The following is a 23081-nucleotide window of genomic DNA, read 5'->3' on the forward strand; positions in this document are numbered from 1 at the left end:
ATTAATATGTAAATTATGATATTCCTGGTTAATCTGGTTGAAGAAATCAGGAAAGATTTGCTGATCACTGGTTAGGATGGATGGATGGATGGATATACAGACAGACAGATACACTGAACAAGCCCAGTAAAAAGAAAGTCTGTATATAACTTAAAGGGTAATACAGTTGAGAGTATAGGTTAAAAAAAAGTCACAAAGTAACAAAAAGTTTTCTTCCCTAGGTCATCATGACATTTATTTATTGCTATGAATATTGTGTACATTGGCTTAATCATGAATGTATAGAAAAAGTCCTGCTCTCTATGCATATGTTAATTAACTCATGCATTAGTTAGGGTTTTATTTTCAGTTTAGTCTGAAATGCATTCACTCACAAGAGTTTACTGGGATGCAGATACAAGAAAATTAACTTACTTTTTTGCCTCTGGCCTTCAGATACTAATCAAATTCTTAATAGTATTGTGAATTCCCGTCGTGATTCCCTAAGCAGCTGGCTAAGAAGAGCTCGTTTGTATTATTTCCCAGGCGTAGACTAGCTGGTCCTCATCACCCTCGAGCAGAAGGTAGCCCACAAAACTGAATGAGGCCCGATGCATAAATGGCGAGAGCTCATTTCTCCCAATTCTGTTTTGTCTCTTATGTGACCTGGATCAAAGCACTCTGGCCCAACTCTGGTCACATGTCAAATGACAAAGCAAAACTAAATGATCTGGGAAGTATTTTCCTGCCCCAAATCCCCTGAGTTCAACAGATACCCCATAAATCCTTCGATTAACATGACCCAAGTAAACCTCCCGGGGCTTTCTTCCAGGAATTCTTCAAAAGCCGTTTTGAGGCAACCATAGAAGAGCTGGGGAGTGACAGCAGTACACTGTCCACATGGGGACCAGCGAGGGGAGAACTAAAAATGAAATGGGATGATCCTCACCCTAGACCTGACATAAACTGCTACTAGACACCACTTAAAAAGAGAGCTTCAAAGATCCATTATAAAAAACAATTCACGGCCAGTGCAGTGGCTCACTCCTGCAATCCTAGCACTTTGGGAGGCCAAGGCGGGAGGATACCTTGAGGCCAGGAGTTCAAGACCAGCCTGAGCAACATAGTGAGACCCTGTCTCTACAAAAAATAGAAAAATTAGCCAGGTGTGGTGGTGTGCACCTGCAGTCCCAGCTACTTGGGAGGCTGAGACAGGAGGATCGCTTAAGTCCAGGAGTTTGAGGCTGCAGTGAGCTCTGATGACGCCACTGTACTCTAGCCTGAGCGAGACAGCAAGACCCTGTCTCTTAAAAAAAACAAAAAAAAATCATGATCATATATCAAGTCATTCTCAAAGTTATACACTCTCTTTAAACACAGCTGCACTTCTGCAGTGTTACCAAATAAATGTTGAAGCAACCTGCAGTGGTCACCATCTATCTCTCAGGGATCAAGATGATAACACAAAGTCTCACCTATGCAAGGAAATATTCATGACAGCCTCTAAACTGCTTAGACAGAAGAGGGAGGAGAAAAATGATCCCTGGCAATCCTCAGGTGTAAAATCTATGGCATTACTCTTTTCCCAGACAGATGAGAGGCCAGCTATTTATTGTCAAAGGCTGTCACCCCATTTGCTGTCATACCGTCCCGTACTTGGGGTCCGGGAGTTTGAGACCAGCCAGAGCAAGAGAAGTGCAAGAACATGTCTCTACAAAAAAATAGAAAAATTGGCAGAGCGTGGTGGCACACACCTGTAGTCCCAGCTACTCTGGAGGCTGATGCAGGAGGATTGCTTGAACCCAGGAGTCGGAGGTTATAGTGAACTACGATGAAGCCACTGTACTATAGCCTGGGCAACAGAGTGAGACCTTGTCTCGGAAAAAAAAACAAAAAAAAAAACCTATTCCTTTTCATTGCAGACCCCAGCTCAAACTTATGAAAGTTATTAACTAATCAAATCTTAGGTGCTAAAATGTGGCTTCAGCTGCTTTTGCCCTTGTAGCTAAAAGTAACATCTGCAAGCTATTTTAAAATCTCCATCAAAGATAGCAACGAGCCAATAATGGATGGTTTGAGTATGGCTTTCCTCAAACGGCAGGAATTATTTTCTCTATAGTATTTACATCATCCTACCATTGCAAAGAATGTTCCAAACAGGGAACATACAAAATACATGTGGGGATGTGGACGCTGACACCTACATTCACTAGTGCTATCTCCAAATGTCCACAAGGCCCAGGTACCATTTTCCAAGGCAAGTTGTGACCTTTTGGTGGAGGAAAAATAAATAAATAAAGCAGAATAAATGTGCTGGATGAACCATCTTCAAATTTTAATTACAAATATATCTTACATCGTAAAAAAAAATAAATGCTAAAGTTGAAATGGCTGCAATTTTTATCTCCTTGGTTTATCACTGCTTGGGGAAGGAAATTAGGTTAATCGGACAGGATTTGCCCTTTACAACGGCATGCTGGCAACATTCCCTGGAGGCCTGATCTCTTTTGAGTCCTTTGCTACAAAGGCTTCCTGAAACTGGGGGCAGCATATGCTTCAGCCCATTGTCACAGGAGTGACTGTCTCTCCGCTCAGCCAGTTAACATCTGTCATTAGCTCTTTGCACAAGCAAAAGCAGATGCTTGGAACAAGGCTCGATGAACTCTGACATGGCAGGAAGATGGATACATTTCAGAACAGCAGATCATTCCAGAAGACTGAAATACTTGCTGAATTCTCAAGGGTTAGCTACCCTGTTACCCTCACTGGAAGACTTAAGACTACTATTAATTATTTCAAAATGATTCCCAGAACCATTTGGAACGCTGAGACAGCAGCTAGATGAAAGACTGACTTCAACCTCTGAAATGAAGCAACTGCACTGGGAACTTCTAATACAGGCCACGGGCTGAATTTACACACATAATATTATAGTTTCATGTGAGCTTGCACAAGCCTGCTAGAAAGTCTTCATCTTTTTTTCCCCTCAAAAATTCACTGGAATAATCAAAGCCATCGTATTCCACGTGGCAAAGTGTACTGCAGCCATCTCATCCTAAACACGTCCACGAAAGTGTGTTGACACAGATATCTGAAAACATACCAAAGACAGAACTGTTTAAAATGAGTCCCTCAGATTCTGTGTTACAGGTATGGAGGAAACACGCAAGCAAAGCAAGTGGAAGAGGCGAGCAGGCTTCCACAGATGGGGCCGCTTGTCCCAGGGAGTCTTGTTCAAGCTTCCAGGTTCTGATCGGGGCAGGGACCTAGCGTGAGACACGCAGGTGCAAACGCACACAATTTAAAGATGCACCCACGCTGGGGGTAGCTCAGGACCCTCAAGGAGTGTTTCTTTCCATTTTCTACCATAGGGCCTCAGCTGCCTCGCCCTGGTAGCCCGGGCCTCTTCCTGGTTTCTTTATGCCAGTTGGTCCAGACGACGGAATACAAGAGCATACTGGACACCTGTGGAAATTTTGGGAGTTCCAACAGCAGCTTCTAAGTATTAATAGAAATAAATAAAGCTGAAAAAATGAGGACTATGTATTAACCTAACACCAAAAATGGTAAGTTTACAATTTAACTGCTCTTCCACACTAAAAATAAGCATCACGGTGGTCAGCATTTCTACAGCAACTTCTGGAAGTGCACAAGCACCATCAACTCGCTCTCTGAAATACGTCCAGACGGCGTAGACCATCCTTGGAAACGTGTTGGGCTGAAATGAACGCACAACACACAGGCTTGTCCTATTTTTGCTGTGCCTGGGAGCGGCTCCCCATTAAGCCAGCCCAGAAAACAACACCCAGTTACAGACTAAACCATTGGCAGGTGTTAGTATTTACAACTAAGCTCTCCAGACTACAGTCTTGTTCCTGACACAACACTGCTCAAGAATGATTCCTTTAAGGCTGCGGCAGTCGAAAAGGTACTTGGGCCGTGTGAGTGACCATCTGTGTTTTCAAAGAATATGCTTTGGGAGGAAGACGGTGTATCAGATGCTTTTATTTAGAACATGGATTTAAAAAAAAATCCACACACAGCCTGCCAAGCCCTACAAACCCGTTTTGAAAGTGTGGCTTCCAGACCAGCGGGAAGCACGCACCTGGGAGCTTGTCAGGAATGCAAATGTGCAGGCTCCACCTGAGACTTGCTGAATCAGAAACTCTGGGTTGAGGCCCAGGACTCAGCGGCTTAACAAGCCTTCCAGGGGATTCTGATTTTGGCTCCACTTTGAGAGCCACTGCCCTACAGGTGGCAAGAAGCATGAGTTTTGCCACTGACTGCGGCCTACTTTCACCCTCTTGGGCAAGGCACTGCCCCTCACTGGGGAAACAACAATAGGGCTTAGAAACTAGTGGATTGTCTAGCAATCCATTAGGGTTCAAAAACAGACCCCTGATGTCTGGTTGCGCTGGCTGCAAATACATTACTGGGCTCACTTCCAGCGAAGTTGTGCCATTTGGCATGCCACAGTGGCCCAGGAATCTCATTTAGTAGCTCCTCAAGGGATTCCAGTGTGTAGCCCAGACTGGGAACCCTTCACAAGGCCCCCCGCAGCAGTAAATATCATTTCAGAAGTAATTGGGGGAAATGAGCCTTTAGCTCAGGCACCGCAAACTTTCTCAGCAAAAAGCCAGATGGTCAATACTTGACGCTTTGCTAGTCCTCGGCTGTGTGCAATAGCATTTGGGGGACACAAACACTCAGGCCATAGCAAAGCCCTTCCAGAAGACACCAACAGACGCGAATGCAGTCACAGACACGAGGCCAATGAATGGCATGGCTATGTTCCAATACGACACTATTAAATTTGAATTTCATATAGTTTTCATGTGTCATAAAATATTCTTCTTCTTGTGAGTTTTTCCAAATAGTTAAAAATGTAAGAAACCGTCTCAGCTCATAGACTGTACAAATCAGGCTGTGGGCGAGGGCTATGGTTTGCTGCCCCTGTTTAGTTAAACACTGGAATTGTTACATAAACTTTACCCAGGAATGCTGTGTTGCTGACATGTGTCACTTCACAAACAGCTGCCTTCAGAAAAGGTAGATGTTACTTTTGTTTTAAATGGAGGTTTCATTTGCATACAGTAAAACCTACAGCCTTGATGCACCACACACAACAACACACTGAGCATTTCCAATACTTTGAAAGTTCAGTCCCTCCAAAGTAACCATTGACTTCAATTTTTTACAGTCTGTTAGCTTTAAAATGGCAGCGCAATCAGATGGTGTGAAATAAAAGCCATAAGTTCCCACTTTCCCTGCAGTTCTAAGTAACATACGCTCTTTGAGCAGAAGTTACCAGAAGGGGCATCCACTAGGCTTAAGCTTCCTTCTCCCCAGTGTGGGCTGTGGCCTGGGAGACACGCACAGTTCTCCACCCTGCACTCTCCTCCCGCCCACAGCGGGAGGGCAGATGCCCCACGGGAAGGCAGATGCCCCACGGGAAGAGAGTGGAAGAAATAAGCCGGCCTTGGTCTATAACAGATTGCACAGACTGGGTGATTTTATCAACAACAGAAATGCATTTTCCACAGTTCAGGAGACTTGGAAGCCCACAAACAAGGAGATTCGGTGTCCGGTGAGGGTTGCTTTCTGGCTCATAGACGGCACCTTCTAGCTTTGTCCTCATGTGGTGCAAGGACAAACAAGCTCCCTCAGGCCTTTTTTACTGGAGCACTAATCCCACTCAGGAGGGGTCTGCCCTCATGGCCTAATCACTTCCCAAAGGCGCCGCCTCCTAATACGATCGCATTGGGGGTCAGGATTTCAACATAAGAACTTACGCCAACCTTCAGACCACAGCAAAGACACCTTTCCCAAGACACCACCCCCACCCACCCCCAGGGCCCATCCTCTCCTCAACAGTGTCCCCGTTCCACCCGCACCCAAGGCCTTGCCCTTCCTTCAGGCCCTAGTTCCCTTTCTTTCCTTGAGATACAAACAGGCGAGGCTCCCTTCAGAAACATGAATAGAACTTAACTGAGTTATCTGAACCCAAAGACCACCATTGACGGCTGGACTTTGGGAAGCTGCTTCAGCACTGGGATGTCTCTAAACACAAATCAGAAACACTTCACACTCTCTCCCAAAACAGAAGAAGTGTCCAAAATCAAGTTCTGTTTCAGACACAGGAAGAAAAGGCGGCAGGACCCTAAAAGAGAGAGGAAAAAAAATGAAAGACTCAAACGTCTCTGAAGATTGATACCATGGGAAGGCTGGCCTCCCCCGAGAGCCCCCACCGCACGGGGCAGGGAATAGCCCAATTTGAAGTAAACGGCAAGTAAGTGAGAAGTGGGGGTGAGAAGAGGAAGGAGAACTTTCCAGTTCTCCTCAGATCAAAGTACTCACTGAGTCAGTGTGAATAAAATCTGGGCAGCTTGTTAAATGCAGGTTCCAAGACCAAATTCACCAGGAGCTGGATTCGGGCAACATTGAAGGGGCCAAGGAACTTGGGCCCCGATGATTCTGGAGCAGCGGGCCGGAGACTCAGACTTGCAGAGACACTGCATTAGTATCTGGGACGCTCAGACCCAAACATCCCACTCTAACAGTGTCCCATGGGAAGGTGGAAGAAGGAAGGGGAGATGGGAAGATCAAAAGCAGGTCAAGGCTCTGAAGAGAGTACACGGATTAACTCCAGGCCCCTTGCAGACAAGGGCCCAGTGATGGATGACAGATGGATGGGTGGGCAGGTGAACAGACAGACAGACAGAAGGAGCTATTTCACAGAGAAGATGGCCAAGAAAGAAGCTCCCTGGGAAAAACCAAGGCCAACTATTAAGCAATGATAGGTACTTTCTAAGTCAAGCCTGCAGAAGTTGTGCTTTTTCAAAAATTTTTAAGGTAATGTTTTGGTACAATGGTCATTCAGGCTGTGACACAGTTCTGAACCTGGCTGCTCATTAAACAGCACCCAGGAAGCTTTTTTTAAAAACACACCATGACCTGAGTCTCACCTGAGATTCTGATATTTAGGTTCCGGAGCAGGGCCAAGGCTCTCGGGAAGAGCTTCCCAGTGAATTTCAACGTGCAGCCGGGGCTGGGAACCACTCTGCCGAATGGAGCATCGTGGATGCAAGATTGTGAACACAAGCCTACGGGACCCTTCTATTTCCCTAGAGCAATAAAATAAAACGAAGGAAAAAAGCTACCACAAAGTAGAGGGAAGCAGGAAGGTGGCATGGGAAGCTGCCAATCTTGAAGAGTAACTTCGAACGCGCATAAATGCCTTGACAAGAAAGCACAGGAGAGTATGCTAACTGCCTGGGGCCCACAGAGAGAAAAGGAATGAGCGCAGCAAAGGAGACAACAACCGCCATCAACAGTCTGACCCTGTCTTGTTCACACCCCTCCTTAGGCGTGAACATGATCAAGTGGAGAGATGATACACTCGGGATGCAAACCCAGCTCTGTCACTGACCGCTGGCCAAGTGTGGACTCTTGGACCTGTTATCACACCTAAGTTCAACTGCCGTATCACTGCAGTACGGCTGGCTCAGAGGGTAGTTCTGAGGATTAACAGGGCAGACTGGTACCAACACAGTGACAGGTGGAGAGACGTCGCCAGGCAAATATCATCCTCTTCCCTTTCCCCATCTGAAATGCCGACCCTGATGAGGTCTTCATCCTCATCAACTATGAGGAAGACATGGTTTAGAACTGGGGTGCCCCTTTTCCCACAGCTCACCAGGGAGGGGGTCACGGGAAAAATGGGATTCCCTACTGTCACATGGTGGCATCCCAGGTTGGAATCTGAACAGGGTTAAAGTTGGAATCAGGCAATCGAGGACTTTAGCATGTGGATGCCCGAGGTCTTTGTAGACCAGCTGGATAATCAATTCATCATGTATATCCGAGTCTTTGGAAAAATTTGTGCCAAATAACAGGCCTATAAACGAATTTTTAGAATGGAATGCAACTCATTCCCAAACGGACAACTGCCTAAATCTAACAAATTGCCTCTGCTTTTTCTACTGAAATCACACCCAGCAGTCGGCGGTAAATGATGCCACGTCTGATTCCCGAAGATAATTTGAGTTGTTTCTGTTTCCAAACAAGGTCTTCACATTTATCACAAGATGTTATTTACAATAAAGGTACAGTATTTATTTAAGCATTCAAAATAAAAGAATTGAGTTTGATTTAACCAGTTTTCCATTTCATGTCTTCTAGTCGTAAATTATTGTCTGGCCTGCGCTTAGCACCCAGCATTAATTAGCTGATTATTTTCAGTATTCCAAAAATACAAGATATATCCCACTTCCTTTCAAATGTGAGCAATTTAATTTTTGAAGCTAACCACAAAATCAAAAGCAATGATGGGGCCAATGGCACCAAACATCAGTGTTTCTCATTGTGCCCGGACACTAGCATTGCAAAGACCAGGCATCTCACTGGTTGCAGGAAGGATCTGGATATACCACAGGTTTGCACAGGTGTGAGTGGGCCGAGCTACCTAGAAGCTGAGCCTGGGATCTGAACATCAAACAAAGATGGGAGGCTCAGGTAGGTTAGAGGCATGCTTGAGTCCAGATAAAAAGACCAACTCTAAGGGTTGGGAAGAAGAGGTGCGTTCAATGGATGCAGGGAGGAAAAAGGAGGCCAAAGTCCAGGAAAATCTACTAAGGAAAAAATCAACAAGTGGGCCCGAAGGAGGGCAGCAGGCCAAAGAAGGTCATGACCCAGGGCAGAGGCCATCTGCTCTCCTTGCAAAAGCAGCTAACATGTGTGTATTCAGCTAGAGCCTTGCCAGGGCCAGTAAATACTGCCAACAGAGATCTAACCCCTTCCCCACCCATCCACCCAACCCTCTGCGGAGGCCAGGCAGGGAGGAACCCACCTGTTCAGTCCAAAGGGACTGAGATGAGAAGACAAAAGCCATGTTCTGGAAAAAAGCGTCAGAAATAAGCTGGATTCACTTAAAGAAGCAGGGAAACAGGCCCCAGAGACCAGGAGGTCTTACGAGGGGGTTTTTCACTGGTGCTGGGAGTACGGTGTGGACCTTTGGCACACTAAGGTCTACAACACCTCGCACAGCCGTATTCCTTAGGACACGAAGGTAGCTTATGTTTGTCACTGTTTCCTGTTTCAGTATGACTGTTGAAGTATATGGAATAACAATCTCAGGTTTTGAGAATGCCAAACTTTGAAAAATGACCCTGCACCAAAGTCAGCACACCCACCCACTCCCCCCAAGAAATGAAAATGCAATTTCTGTGTTTCTAGAGTCTATCAAGTAAAGGAATTCCCTTGAAAAACTCTTTCTTCCACCTTCTGTATTTCATTCTGGTCCTGTGGTCTGTGGTGGTCTACACATTACCAGGGCAGAAATAACGTAGTGAAACTCCCACCATGATTCTTGTGACATGCAGCTCCTTTTTTTTTTGGTCATTTGTGGTCCTTTAAGGCTTGTTAACTTTTTTATTAAAACATCATATAATAGCGTGCTTAACAAAGCCCGCAGCATTCCAATGACTTATTTGGCTTCGTGCTGATTACAAATGGAGCTTCATTCATCCATTCAGTATTTACTGAGGGCATTCCTGGGCCAGGCTCTGGTCCTGGGTGTTAGGAACACAGTAATGGCAAGTCCCCTTTCTCAGAGACCTGGGTGTGGAGAGACAGAAAAATACCAAATAAGCACATGTGATAAGGTGGCTCTTTCAAGTGGAGGAGGCTTCTCTGAGAAGATCGCATCAGCACGTTCATCCCTGAACGAAGGCTGGGGAGTTCAACACACCTTTGTAGGAACCAGGTTCCCAGTGGGAGAAAGAACAAGGGCTTGGCCTGCTTGAGCTTGAGTCTCCTCCCAGCTCGCATTAAGTGAGCTTTTCATGCAGAGCTGCGCGGATTTGTAAACTCGCACGTGTTTTTCCTGGAGCTAAGTGCACTAATAAACAAGCAAACTTTTTTTTTTCTATAGTCCCAGAGTGAAAATTAATGGAAACATTTGACTTTCCATCTTTGAGCCACAAAATGCCAAACCAAATTCTTGGAAGAGGTCTAGAGAGTCAGAACCACATGGATTTCTGAGCATAAAAACATTTTTTAGCTCAAAACTAAGTTAGTTGGACAAGTTGCATGTTAATTGGTCTTGAAAGCAAGACTGAAAAGTCCCAGTGGTGTCAGTCTCCGGAGGACAGACCTCTGACTCTAAGAAACTCCATAAGCTGGTGTTTAATGTCCATCTCAGAGAGGGGTATTTCCAGGAGCAATGGCAAAACGTGGGAAAAACAAAGAGAATTTAACAGCTTTCACGGCTCAGTGCTATCTTATTAATACAGCTGTACTATTTTGATTGAAGTGAATTCCAAGGAAACAGATGGAGCCCTACTAAAGTTTCAACAAAAAAAGCCAAATCGTGTACATCTAATTTTTAAAAATTATCTGTCACTTGTCACCAGCATGCCCCTCTTCCCCCTTACTTTTAGGATGGCTGTGCAACCCACTTTCCTCTTGAGAAAGGCCCCTCATCCATCCACAGGGGTAGCACCATCCACCCCTATATGCACAGCAGGTGGCCGAGGCCGAGCGGTCAGGGGACCTACGCTGGACCACCGGAATCCAGGAATCCAGAGCTGGGTCTCCAGTGATCTTTCTTGATCTATTCTTTATGAAAAGACACAAACCAGAATTTCCAATGCGCTGTTGTTTTTTAAAGCAGCACAAGAAAAGATATGCAAGAGAAAAGTAGTTTAAAAATAAATTACAAACGGAGTTATTGCTTAATGAGTTCAGAGTTTTTGTTTGGGGTAGTGAAAAAGTTTTAGAAACAGTGATGTGACAACACAACATGATGAATGTCATTAATGCCGCCAAACTGTAAACTTAAAATGGTTAAAATGCTAAGTTCTATGTCATGGGTATTTATCCCAATAAACATACACAGAACAGTAGAGGAAAACCCAAGTTCCAGTCCAAAAAAATTGTGTATTTATTCATTCTTTTTTCAATTCAAATTTAGGTATTTGCAGAAGAGACTAATCACAGCAAATCCTTTAGACACCCACCAGAAAAAGTGAAAACCCCAGAAGGAATACCAAAGTTACAGCTGCTAGCAAATGTACACACACAATAGCAACAGCAACAGGATGAAAGCTGGCATACTATTTTAGGGATATGCTTTGCCACTCAATTAGACTGCAAAAAAAGCTGCTACTTTGTTGAGCGTTTCTGTAAGCCATCAGAAAAATCCCATCTTTAAATCATAAGCAGATCAATGATAAGCTAAATCACAAAATTAAAATGAAGGCCACTAACATGCTGTTAGGCTGAACCACACATAACTGCCGATATCCAACTCTTCAAGACCTCTAGAAGCTGCAATTTCACATGGTCCAGGTGAACCCAGAAGTTAATTTGGTTGGAAGCAGCAATTGCCATATATGGGCCACCTGAGACTTGAGAGGCACCGTGAGCCCAAATGCAAATGCTCTTATGTTCCCCTTCCTCTTGAGGAAAAAAATGGGTACGATGTCCCTAGTAAGTGAAAATATTTTCCTTCACATACACAAAAAAAGAAGATATAGAAAAGCTGAGAAGGAAATAGAATACACATTTAAAAAAACAAAACAAAACATAAAAGCCAGGAAATTATGTCCAGGCCAGCTGACTAGAAAGAATCTATCTCTTCTGTGGCAGAGCTTGGTTCTAAAGAGCCACTACATCCTAGGGACACTTCTTTTGCATTATAAATGTTGCCCCCAAATTCCTTCTCATCCATCTTCACAAGTTTAGCTGCCTGGATGCTGGTTCGCTCACCCCCTGCACAATTCAAAGTCCAGCCAATCTTCCCAGGAGGTGGAGCTCCCCTCCAGACCCCAGGTGGTCCCCTCTGCTGACTGCCCCACTTGGGGGACCAGGCCAGCTGCTTGCTCACTGACCCTTGGGCTCCACGCAGGAGTTAGTGGGATCATGCTCCCTCCACGGCTGCCCAGTCAGCTTTGCGTGACAAGCCTGGAATGCAGCTTCCCCGGCTGCTGGGAAGCACGGGCCTTCCTGGGCTCTCAGATGAGATTTTTCACTCTGCACAAATATCTAGGATCCACCACTTCCCCTCAGCAGTCAGGTCTAACTTCTCTGGCCACTTACAGTTGAAATGTAAAAAGCTGGGTTCTAGTTGCCCAATTCCTGACGCTTCAGTGGGAGTCAGCTCTGAAATGGGACACCTGCTGGGCTGTCCCCCACTGACCACTCTCCTGCGTTCAATAAGCTTGAGACTTCTCCAGAGGCAGGAGCATGCACAGACGGTATATTGAGAAGGCCGCTGGAAAGAGGTCAAAAGGCAGCCCGCATCCACGTGACATTCAAAGGACAAAAAAGACACCAATGGGGGCCAAGTGGAGGGGAAAAAGTAGCAAGAGAAACACAGCTGGACGGGGCAGAAAGTGTGCAAAAATGACCAAAAAAAGCGATGAAAAGTGAAAAGTCACCACACTAACTAACCCCTTATCAAGTTTCACAAAATTGGGCCCATGGCATTAACTCCAACAAGCTAAAACCAGAATGGCAACCCAAAGGGCTCAGAGATGGCTCTAAGCGGGAGATGTGATTATAAGTAACTAGGACTGTGTTCCTGGCGTGGCTTGAAGATGTCTGACTTTCTTAGGGGACGGGGAAAAGTTGAAAGTACTGGGCAATCCAATGGCCTTTTTGTGAATTAATAAAATGAGAAGAACTTTTAAAGCCAAGTTCAGTTATACTTGTTGCAAATAAAAAGAGAAGGGCATGGAGGAGGACGATTAAATTCCCAACCAGTAAATATTCTGGAAGACCTCATACAGACATAAGTCAAACAGAAAACCAAATGAAATCATTGCACAGTGTAATCGCCTTGATTAAATGTACTGTGGTAAATTGAATAACTACTGCTTAAAATACAATTAGGTAAATTGATATCATTCTAAGGCTGTTTCAGAGCAATCAAATTACATTCTTTCCAGAAAAGGATAATAAAGTAGTTCAAACTCTCAACGTGAACAGTCTAATGTAGAACTTATTACTCAATTCTACAATGTTCTTAAAGGGTGCTACAGTGATTGTTCGTGCACCTCCTGAATGTTCCGGAAAAGAAAAAGGTTCAGTGCTATCTTCCCTCTTCCCCTTTCACAAGAGCTGATCTTTCAGCTGTGTCTGCACCCAGCAGAACTATGGTGCTTTTAAAAATCTGCTCTTCTAAAACTCTGTCCAAAGCGTGTTGTCCAAGAAGATAACTAATCTCTAACTTGCAGGACATGTACTGACCTGCCTGTGTGCTGTGGCCTTCAGATTACCCACAGTAATTTAAATTTCAATTTCAGAGTGGCATGAAATTTTAAATTAACATTAAAACTATCTCCCTGGCAAAAAAAGAGCAGCTGAGTGAACGTGCAAAATTCTCCTACAAGACTGAATGAAGTAAGAAAGCGTGCCCTTTCGTGATCTCATTGCCAAACAAAACACTATTATTTCCTGCCCACCCGGTGCCCCTGCAGTTGCATTTTAGGATTTTAGTTATGCATAGCTCTGCTGGGTCTCTAACTCTAAAGAGGATTTTTTTAAACTGCTCTTTAATCCACCTGAGAATTATTATACTGCAATTAGCCCAACCCCTAGATGAAATGGTCACTGGAAGGGAGGGCACAGAGAATGGGAAAGAGAGGAAAAGCTTCAAAGGGCCAGAAAAAAACTTTGAAACTTTGCCCAAAGTCCTCCTCCCTGTCATTATCTTTGCTTCCTCCAAAGCAGAGGTACTGGTGGTGTATGTACGTAAGGGATTGAATGCTTCCTGCTCTTCATTTTAGGTAACCATGACCCTAAGGCGTTTTTCAGGACTATCTTCTAAATCCTCACTACTCCAGTGTGGTTTGTCCAGCCACATCAATGTCACAAAGAGCTTGTGAAAAATGCAGACTCTCCAGCGGAACCCCAACCTGAACCCCAACCTGCCCGTCAGAATCTGCATCTTAACAAGTTTCCCAGGTGATTCATGTGCATAAACGTTTCAGACGTACTGCTCTAAATCAAAGGAAAATTACACTAATAGTTTTGTAAACCAGTTAAGGACTCTAAGAGGTCGTATTTGGGTAATGTAAAAATTTCACAGAAATTGTTTTTAAAAATACAGATAGCCATTTGACAATTTCTGCCAGTTACCATTTGACCTCAAACCCTGATTGACATCTTTCGGTGAGTCTGTGGGAGGGGGAGGGAGGCAAAAAATACATATACTAACATAAAATGTATCAGCTTAAGCATGTTTCAGTGCACAGTTTGGTGGCATTAAGTACAATCACACTGTTGTACAACCATCACCACCATCTTCAGAAATTTTTCATCTTCCAAAACTAAAACTCTACACCGTTGAACGCTAACTCGCCATTCTCCCCTTCCTCCAGAAATACCAGTATCTTAACATCCTTTAATAACATACCAAACTGAGTCAAAATTAACCAGTATTTTTAAAAAGTAACTAAAGACGGGCTTGACCAGAACAAGGCCATGCTCTAAATCTTTGACCCTGGATCCTGCAAGAATCTACCCCTGTCCAGTTAAAGCACAGGTGTTCCTGTCCCAGGCACCAAGACCAGTTACTGAACCTCCCCTTATTCTGTATGTTCGACAGTGAACTTGTGAGGTAAGGAGGGAAGGACTATGCATGTCAGTAGAAAAAGAAACTAGAGTATTTTGGCCAGTGCCAGCACTTGATCCAAGTTTGAACCCAATTTTTAAAATCTGGCCTCATTTTTCTCATACTGTAAACCCTACAATTCCTACACGAATCACCAGGCTAATTATACTTGTTATATTTGGGAATGACAGAGTGGACAACATAAAACCAAGTATTTGATGACCAAGTGAAGATTAGAGGTCAAGGTTCAGTGTTGTTTTCAAGTACATTTTATTCTGGTTTAGTTCTTTCTAAACCCACAATCCATATAAATACTGTCGAAAATGAGCAGAACTACTGACCTCCCCATCCCATTCCACGCCAACCTCATTGAGAGCTGCCCATCAACTGTGGCCAGCAAGGGCTTCACGTGGCACAGGTTGCCGACGGAGAGGCAAAGGCAGTTGCACTAAGGGACTGGTGGAGTTGTTGTGTTAGGAGCCTCTGCCAACCAAGGCTTAGTTAGACAGAAGCCAGTCACACAAGGCCAAATCCTGTATAACTCCACCCATATGAAGTATCTAAAGTAATTAAAATCATAGAAACGGAAAGAAGAATGGTAGAGGGCAGAGGGAATTAGTGTGTAGTGGGCACAGAGTTTCAGTGCTGCAAGATGAAAAAGTTCTGGAGATCTGTTGCACAATAATGTGAACTATACGCTTAAAAATAGTTAAGATGGTAACGTTAATGTTGTGTGTTTTTTACCAAAAAAAAAAAAAAAATCTAAGCAAAGTTAAAAGAATAAGAGGAAAGGCTCTGGGATTAAAATATGATATAATTCAACAAGAAAGGAAAAAAAATTCCATTAAAAATCTATTTTACAATGATTTCAGGAACACAGTTTTGTTACACGAATTATACTATTAAATGTTGCGTTCCCTTTTATTTTATTGTTATGTATTGTGTTCCCTTCACGTTTATTTTCAGGGAAATGGGTCTTCATTCGTTTTACACTAAAGAGTGGGAACAGGAGCAGTGTCCTTCCCATATACATACAGAAGACACTTCTTCAGCTGCTCAGCAAGGTGGATAGCTGAGCTCAGCTTACCTGGGTGAGCCAGTCTTGTGACAGTGATCAGGATGCCACCACCTAAAGTCCACTGGCATGCCAGTATTTCCAAAATTCTGTGTGATGGAGTGAGTGTGTCCCCCACAAAATTTCTGTGTTGAAATCCTAATCCCCTATGCAACGGTATTAAAAGGTGGGGCCTTTAGGAGGTGATTAGGTCATGAAGATCAAACCCTCACCAATGGAATTTGTGCTCTTATAAAAAAGGCCCAGGAAAGCTCCCTTGTCCCTTCCGTCATGTGAGGGAAGGGCGAGAAGTTGGCTGTCTACGAACCAGGAAGTGGGGCCCTCACCAGCCACTGCGCTGCCAGCGCCTTGATCTTGGACTTCAGCCTCCGGAACTGTGAGAAATAAATGTTTGCTGTTTCCAAGTCATGTAGTTTATAGTATTCCGTCAGAGGACTAAGGCACTGACTAAGGCACTATGAAAGTTCAAGAATTTTAAGAGAAACTGATAAGGTAATCAATCGGGAATTATCAATATATTTGAATTTTGTCTCAAATTACTTGCATTCTACACTTCTGATTTTCGAAAAGGGTACAAGAAGGTGGAAAAGATACCCAGGAAGGAAACCAGGCCGGTGTGTGCTCTTCTGTCCCCACTGGCTGGAGCCCTTGCTGTGTTCCATTTGGGAGAACTGTATAGTATCCATCACACACTCACAGTGTGTACGTCCTACGTTCCCACTGGGATCGTGATTTACCACTTAGAAACACGACTTAAGGTGTAGGGGGGTTGGGGGAGGTAAGCACGCGTGCCCTTGGGTGAGACCATCTACGAAGCACAGCACGGATGTCAGGAAGCTGCAGGGACTTGCTCTCACCTGACCATAGTCTGTCCGGAAGACGACGACGCCTTCTGCACAGGAATTTACAGTACTTGGAAAATGCTGGCCATTTTCTCTCAGCCAGACCCGTGTTCCCTGTAAACAAAACAAACAAGATTTAACTATGAGTTTGGATTGCATTCTGTGGCAAAACACCACCCTCAAAATTATCATGACTCCTACATTCCTTTTTAAAAAAAAAAATTTCGAAAAGCAAATGTCTTTCTCAAACAAACAAAGAACAAATCTTCGGGAAGCATCATCCACAGCCTTTATTTACTATCCACAAGTGTGCCACAGAGACAGCCCCACCGGACAGAGAAAGCAAAGACAGGACTAAGAAGACAGTAGCCCCTGTGTTCGTAGTGCGCAACCAGTTAAGTGGATCACTCATTTGAGATAGTAAGGCAGGCACTATTATCACTCCCATTTTATAGATGGAGAAGCAGAGGCCGGGAGGTAAAGTAACTTGCCCAATATCACCAAGACTGGGCAAGACCTTGAACCCAGGCAGGTGGGCTCCAGAAACCACAAGTCTAACCAGGTCTCTGCACTGCTTCACCCTCTTTGAGAATCGTCTGGGACCTGGTGGTTCCCATCCTCCCAGGTCAAAGCCCCATATACTTGCCCGTCTGGTGGACATTAGACCAAGTCCATTGACATCCTACTATATCAAAATCCATGTGGCAACTGGAATCTCCAAAAGAGAGACTGAAGTTTCTAATAAATGTCAGAACTCTGACTGCCAGTATGAGCTGTGCTGGGACTACACTAGATACCTAATGAACTTCAAAGTTTAGGACTATAGCCCAATAAATATAATAGTGATTTCCAGATCACACTGTTTTAATTTTAATCCTGGGCATATTTTTTGGCATTGATTCCATTTCTATTTTTCACTTCTTCACTGAACAATGAAATATCATAATATTTAGCTCTTCAATGCTCAATTTTGTCTTTCTTTGGCTTCACAGCATGAAACCGTTTGTTTCCAAAGACAAGTGATAAAGTTTGAAGAAATTACTGGGTGTTCACTGGTCATTTGAATTATCAAGAATTACCTTTATGATGCCTGATGTATATCCAGAGGATGGAATGCAACACCGAGCTTTAGTATCTCATTAAAGTACTTCTACTCTGCACAACAATTTCATCAACTCCAACAAAAAGGACACTAACTGAGCACATCCTCGTAAATCAGTGTATTAATGTGGCTGTATTATAACAAAATTATCACTTGAAATGGCATTTTGATTGAACTCCTTTTTCTAAAATTTTCAACTTCACTTTATTTATCCCTATTTTATTTTCCTTTTGATTTGAAATATAATGGTTATGGTATGTTCAACTTGTAGTTGAAAAGGCTACTACTACACTCTTGACATAGAGTGGCAGGTGAGAAATAACACACAAGTAAACCCATCGCTTTATGCTACTCTCAACTGTGTTGATTAACAGCAAAAATAGTAGCTTCCAGTCAAGGAGCGGCCGTGATGTATCACGCTCATGTGCTACATGACACACTCATGTGCTCAATGACATTCTATTGAATACTAACCTTCAGTAAGACAAGAAGCCCCCACCTCCATGAGGAAATTGCCCAATGCCACACAGCCAGTGACCTGGGTGGGTCTCTCCAATTCCTAATCCCACACTCTTTCTACACATCATGCTGATGCTTTCTACACATCTATTTGTCTCCTGGAAATAATTGATAAATAAATCAAATGCATTCATAAATCAGTCAACAATTAAAATCTAACAACACAGAGGTCACTTTAAATGACTAGTTATCACACATCATGTATTTGCTCCCTCTTATCCTCCCAGGAGGGAAAATTTAAGATGCTATAAAAATCTGACTTAAAAGTTACTCCCTCAGTGCCAGTGACGAACCTATGTCAAATCCACCAGCCAGGGCTTCCAGTGCTGGCTGTCTCCCCTGTTACTTGGGATCCCTAGGAAGTCAACCCTGAGTCGGATGAAAGTACTTGGGACCAGCCAACTAGACCCTGTGGCCCCAGAAGGAGGTTCTACAAGCATTTCTAAGAAGATCAAGGTGGCTGGAGACCCCAAGACTGAAATGGAACAGACCCCTTTCCCCCACTGACCAACTCATATAATTTCCCTGCAGGTTCTACAGCTCTCCTAGCATCCCCCATGACAAAACCCTACACAAGGTCCTCTCCACGTGCACTCATTTCCCCCACATCACGGGGATTTTAACTTGTTGACCACATTCATAGTTGTTCAACCACGTCCCAAAAGTGGAAAATAGCATCAAAGATGAAAATGAAGTGTTCTATATAAATGCTGAAGCCTGCCTATTTAAAGAACACACATTAACACCAACAGGGGCCAAGTTCCCTTTCTACACAAGTCCAACACGCTCCCTCTGACTCCCACTTTGGGAAGAGATGCCGGTGGCACATGGAAAGAATGACACTTACAACCACTTGTCAGTCCTGATTTCTTTATTAGCAAACAGCTGCTTCCAAAAAGAACAACTTCAGGCATCTGTTAAGACTGTTCTCTCAAATATAATTCCATACCCTAACCACATTATTTGTAATGCTCTAGAAAAAGACTTCCAAGTGCCTAATGACTTTTTTCATCCTCTTTTTAATTCACATATCAGACTGCAACATTTGAAAGCTTTGAAATATGTACCTCCAAACATAACACGTGCACACACACACCCAGTCAAATGAGTATTTTCAAAGCCATATAAGGTGAGAACTTTTACTCATTAGGTTAAAATCAGAAAAAAAAAATTCCCAGTGCACCTCCACCCCAGAATCCTGAGCCTGAAGCTTTCTGTTTGCTGCCACTCACATCATTTTCATCAAAAAGGATTTGAATAGGAACACTCTTACACTGCTGGTGGGACTGCAAACTAGTACAACCTCTATAGAAAGTAATATGGAGATACCTCAAAGAACTAAAAATAGAACTATCATTTGATCCAGCAATCTCACTACTAGACATCTACCCAAAGGAAAAAAATTAAGTCATTCTATAATAAAGACATCTACACTAGAATGTTTATAGCAGCACAATTCGCAATTGCAAAGATGTGGAAACATCCCAAGTGCCCATCAATACATGAGTGGATTAATAAAATGTTGTACATGTATACCATGGAGTTCGACTCAGCCACAAAAAACAATGGTGATCTAGCACCTCTTGTATTCATTCTGGATAGAGCTGGAGCCCATTCTACTAAGTATATCACAAGAATGGAAAAGCAAGCACCACATGTACTCATCATCAAATTGGTACTAACTGATCAACACTTAGGTGCTCACATGGAAGTAATTTTCATCAGGTGCCCAGCAGGTGGGAGGATGGAGGGGACGGGTAAATTCACAACTAACGGATGCGGAGTGCACTGTCTGGGGGATGGGCAAGCTTGTAGCTTTGGCTTGGGCAGTGCAAAGGCAATACGTGTAACCAAAATGTTTGTACCCCCATAATACTCTGAAATTTAAAAATAAAAAAAATAAAATAAAAAGAAACAAAAAAAGGATTTCAAGCATCTGTTTCCCAATTTATTAAAACCGTTTAGTACGAATGAAATTAGGATTATGCAACTTTACCAAATTAATGTAAATTGTCACCAGGATTAATATGAACCTCCCAACTTCCAGAGGCCACCCAGAGCATATTTTCACTCCAGCATGCAGTTTCTTTGACTGGCTTAGCGTCTAGTCATGGCTCTCTTCTCTTTGCCTTCTCGTTTGAAAGTACTACAAAGCCCTTTGTTGACACAGTGCTACATGATCAAACACACAGTTCAGCTTCTGTAGTCCAAAGGTCTTTTCCAACAGGTGTGAAGAGCTGCTGATAAGCAATTTTTACAAAATCCAGCCCAGATTTCAAATCTAGAGGCCACTGGCCAGTTTTCTTAGACCTATAATAAACAGCTGTCTTCCACAGGTAAGGAGGGAAAGACATTCAAAGCACTCCCTTTGTTCTTTGAAAAAGTATAAACTGGCAATTTTCATAGAATCAGAATTGCAAAGTAAAACCGCTGACATGGATATTTTTACATAGATTGTCCTTGGCCATTTCTCTGAGCCCCCAATCTTTCTACTCCCATTCTGTTAGAATAGAACACATGTGCCCAGGTCCAAAAGAGGCCACCCACAAGCATATGAACACAAATCACAGGCAGACATTTACCAGACCATCCAAGCTTGAGAGGCAAAGAAAAATTTACCCACCACATGCAAACCATTATATTCTGTCATTGTTAAATAAGGCTGATAATTTAATACACAATATAGGCAACCTAGCATATAGAGAAAGCTCACAATTTGATTAAAAACTGCCTTTATAAGCAGGTGGGACAAGTTTGATCAAAACATACACATTATATTAAAACTTGGACAAGTTTTCATCTTATTCTCTGACATGGATACGTGGGTGTTAAATTTCACAGCTAAAAATTTTTTTGCACATAATCACCAGTAACGTTTTCGCAACACAAAGCAGTTGCACATAAATTCCCATCTCTTTTGATCTTTAGAGCAATCCTATAAGACAGAGAGGAAAGTAATACCATCCCTTTCTTCATAAATGAGGTTCATAGAGGTTCCATCTTCTGTTACCAACAAATGATTTCCTGACTATAATAAAAAAGGCTGACCCTACCAAATGTTGGTGAGGATGTAGAGAAACCGGTGGGAATGTAAAATGGTACATGCGCTTTAGAAAACAGTTTGGCAGTTTCTTAAGAAGTTAAACATAATCTTACCGTATGTCCCAACAACTCAACTCCTAGATATTTACCTACTCAAAAGAAATTTTTTTCTAAAGTCTTATATGCAAATATTAATAACAGCATTATTCATAATAGCCAAATACTGGAAACAATTCAAATGTCTATCGGCTGGTATAGAGATAAGCACAATGTCGTAAATCCATACAATGGAACTCTTCAGTAATAAAAAAAGGAATCACTGATACCCTCACCAACAAGGAAGAACCACAAAGACATCATGGTAAGTGAAAGACGCCAGACACGAAAGACTACATATTGTAGGATTCCTTTTATATGAAATTTCTAGAAAAGGCAAAGCCCTGGACACAGAAAGTGGATGAATGGCGGGCAGAGCTAGGTGCGAGGACACTGAACGGGGAAGAAGGCACTTTCTCTGCATTACGGTGATGGCCGCACAACTGTCTAAAGGTACTAAAAATCATTCAACTGGGCCCCTATAATTAGGGTAAATTTTACTATATGGAATTACACCTCGATAATTTTAAATCACTTAAAAAACTTAAAAATGTTTTTCAAACATTGATTTTCCAGCCTGTATGCTTCTCAATTGTACACAAACATTCTTAACCATTCCACAGTAGGAAAATCCAATCACATTTCTGTAACTGATTGATCGATGGAGGTGTCAAGAAACATAACCTCCTAAGCCCCCGCAAAACTCACAATGATTAAATGTAAGGGCCAAATGCTGTGTTAAAACTCTGAAGATCTATATTAAATTCTTCAAGTTCCTGCTCTCCATGAACACAGACTGGGGGTCTAGGAGACCACACAGGAGACTTGCCCAAGCTAATCCAAGGATGAGGTTGTGGTAGATCGTATCATGGTGCTCAATGATCCCCCTCCCTGGAAGAAAATCATAAAACCCCGGCCAGGCAGCGCCGCCCCAGCCTGGCCATTAGTCACCTACTGTCTGTGGCTCCTTCGCACCCAAAGGCAAAGGGAAGTCACTGCACAAAGCCTAAAATACTGACCTTCTGGCCCTTTACATACAAGAAGGTTGCTGGCCCTGCCTTAACGTAAAGAGGATAGTATCATTATCACAGATTTCAACCTATTATTGCCCTTTTAAAAACTATTATATTTCTCTTCTGATTTTAAAGTTGATTTTCTTTCCTGAACTCTGAAAAAATTAAGTTCAAAAATAAGGCAGAAAAACAACTCTAAAGAGACATAATGAAGGACTTTAAATACCGTGCCGCAGGGCATGTTCTAATTACAGATTCACCAGAAAGAGAACATTCTTTAGCCAAACACACAACTCGAGTCTCAGTCCCAGAACAGGGCACCATGTCACCTCCCACAACAGCTCGCCGCGCCTCCCGTAAGTACTGTGGTTTGGGGTGCTGTAGCCACCCACGTGACAAGATCACAATTTGCTCCTGAAATGTGACCTGCTTTTTTTCTCTTTTTAAAGACACAGAGGTAAAATAATTTTGCAACGCATAAGATAAATTACTAATGGCTATTTATGTCTGCAGTAAACTCACCAGCCAAAAGGAAGTTTTCCTCTTTTTGCCTGCAGTCACTTAGTGAAGAAGTCACCTGGCTTAGAAAATCTGCTGGAGAAGCCTTGGGAGTGTGGATCTTTGTTCTTGATGAATTCCAGAAACGAAATATGGATAATATATTATAGCACCAAGGATTTAAACAGTACTGTTTCTCCTACTTTATACTCTTTTTTTTTCCTGTTGGCAATAGGAGAGCCTTTCCAACTTGACAGATGCTATTTTTTCTAATTCTTATTCCTCAAGCCCACCTGAA

At 43.0% G+C, this 23081-nt stretch overlaps 1 protein-coding gene across 1 annotated transcript in view; it reads right to left on the reverse strand.

Annotated features, from left to right (window-relative positions):
- Positions 1 to 23081, reverse strand: part of MYO10 (myosin X) — a 226701-nt gene that overhangs the window by 162219 nt on the left and 41401 nt on the right. The window contains exon 2 of the mRNA XM_012642778.1: positions 16529 to 16627. Within this exon, the coding sequence (XP_012498232.1) occupies positions 16529 to 16627 (99 nt within the window). The remainder of the gene's footprint in view (positions 1 to 16528; positions 16628 to 23081) is intronic.

Source organism: Propithecus coquereli, unplaced genomic scaffold (genome assembly GCF_000956105.1).
Source record: "Propithecus coquereli isolate 6110/MARCELLA unplaced genomic scaffold, Pcoq_1.0 Scaffold100, whole genome shotgun sequence".
Taxonomy (NCBI): Eukaryota; Metazoa; Chordata; class Mammalia; order Primates; family Indriidae; genus Propithecus; species Propithecus coquereli.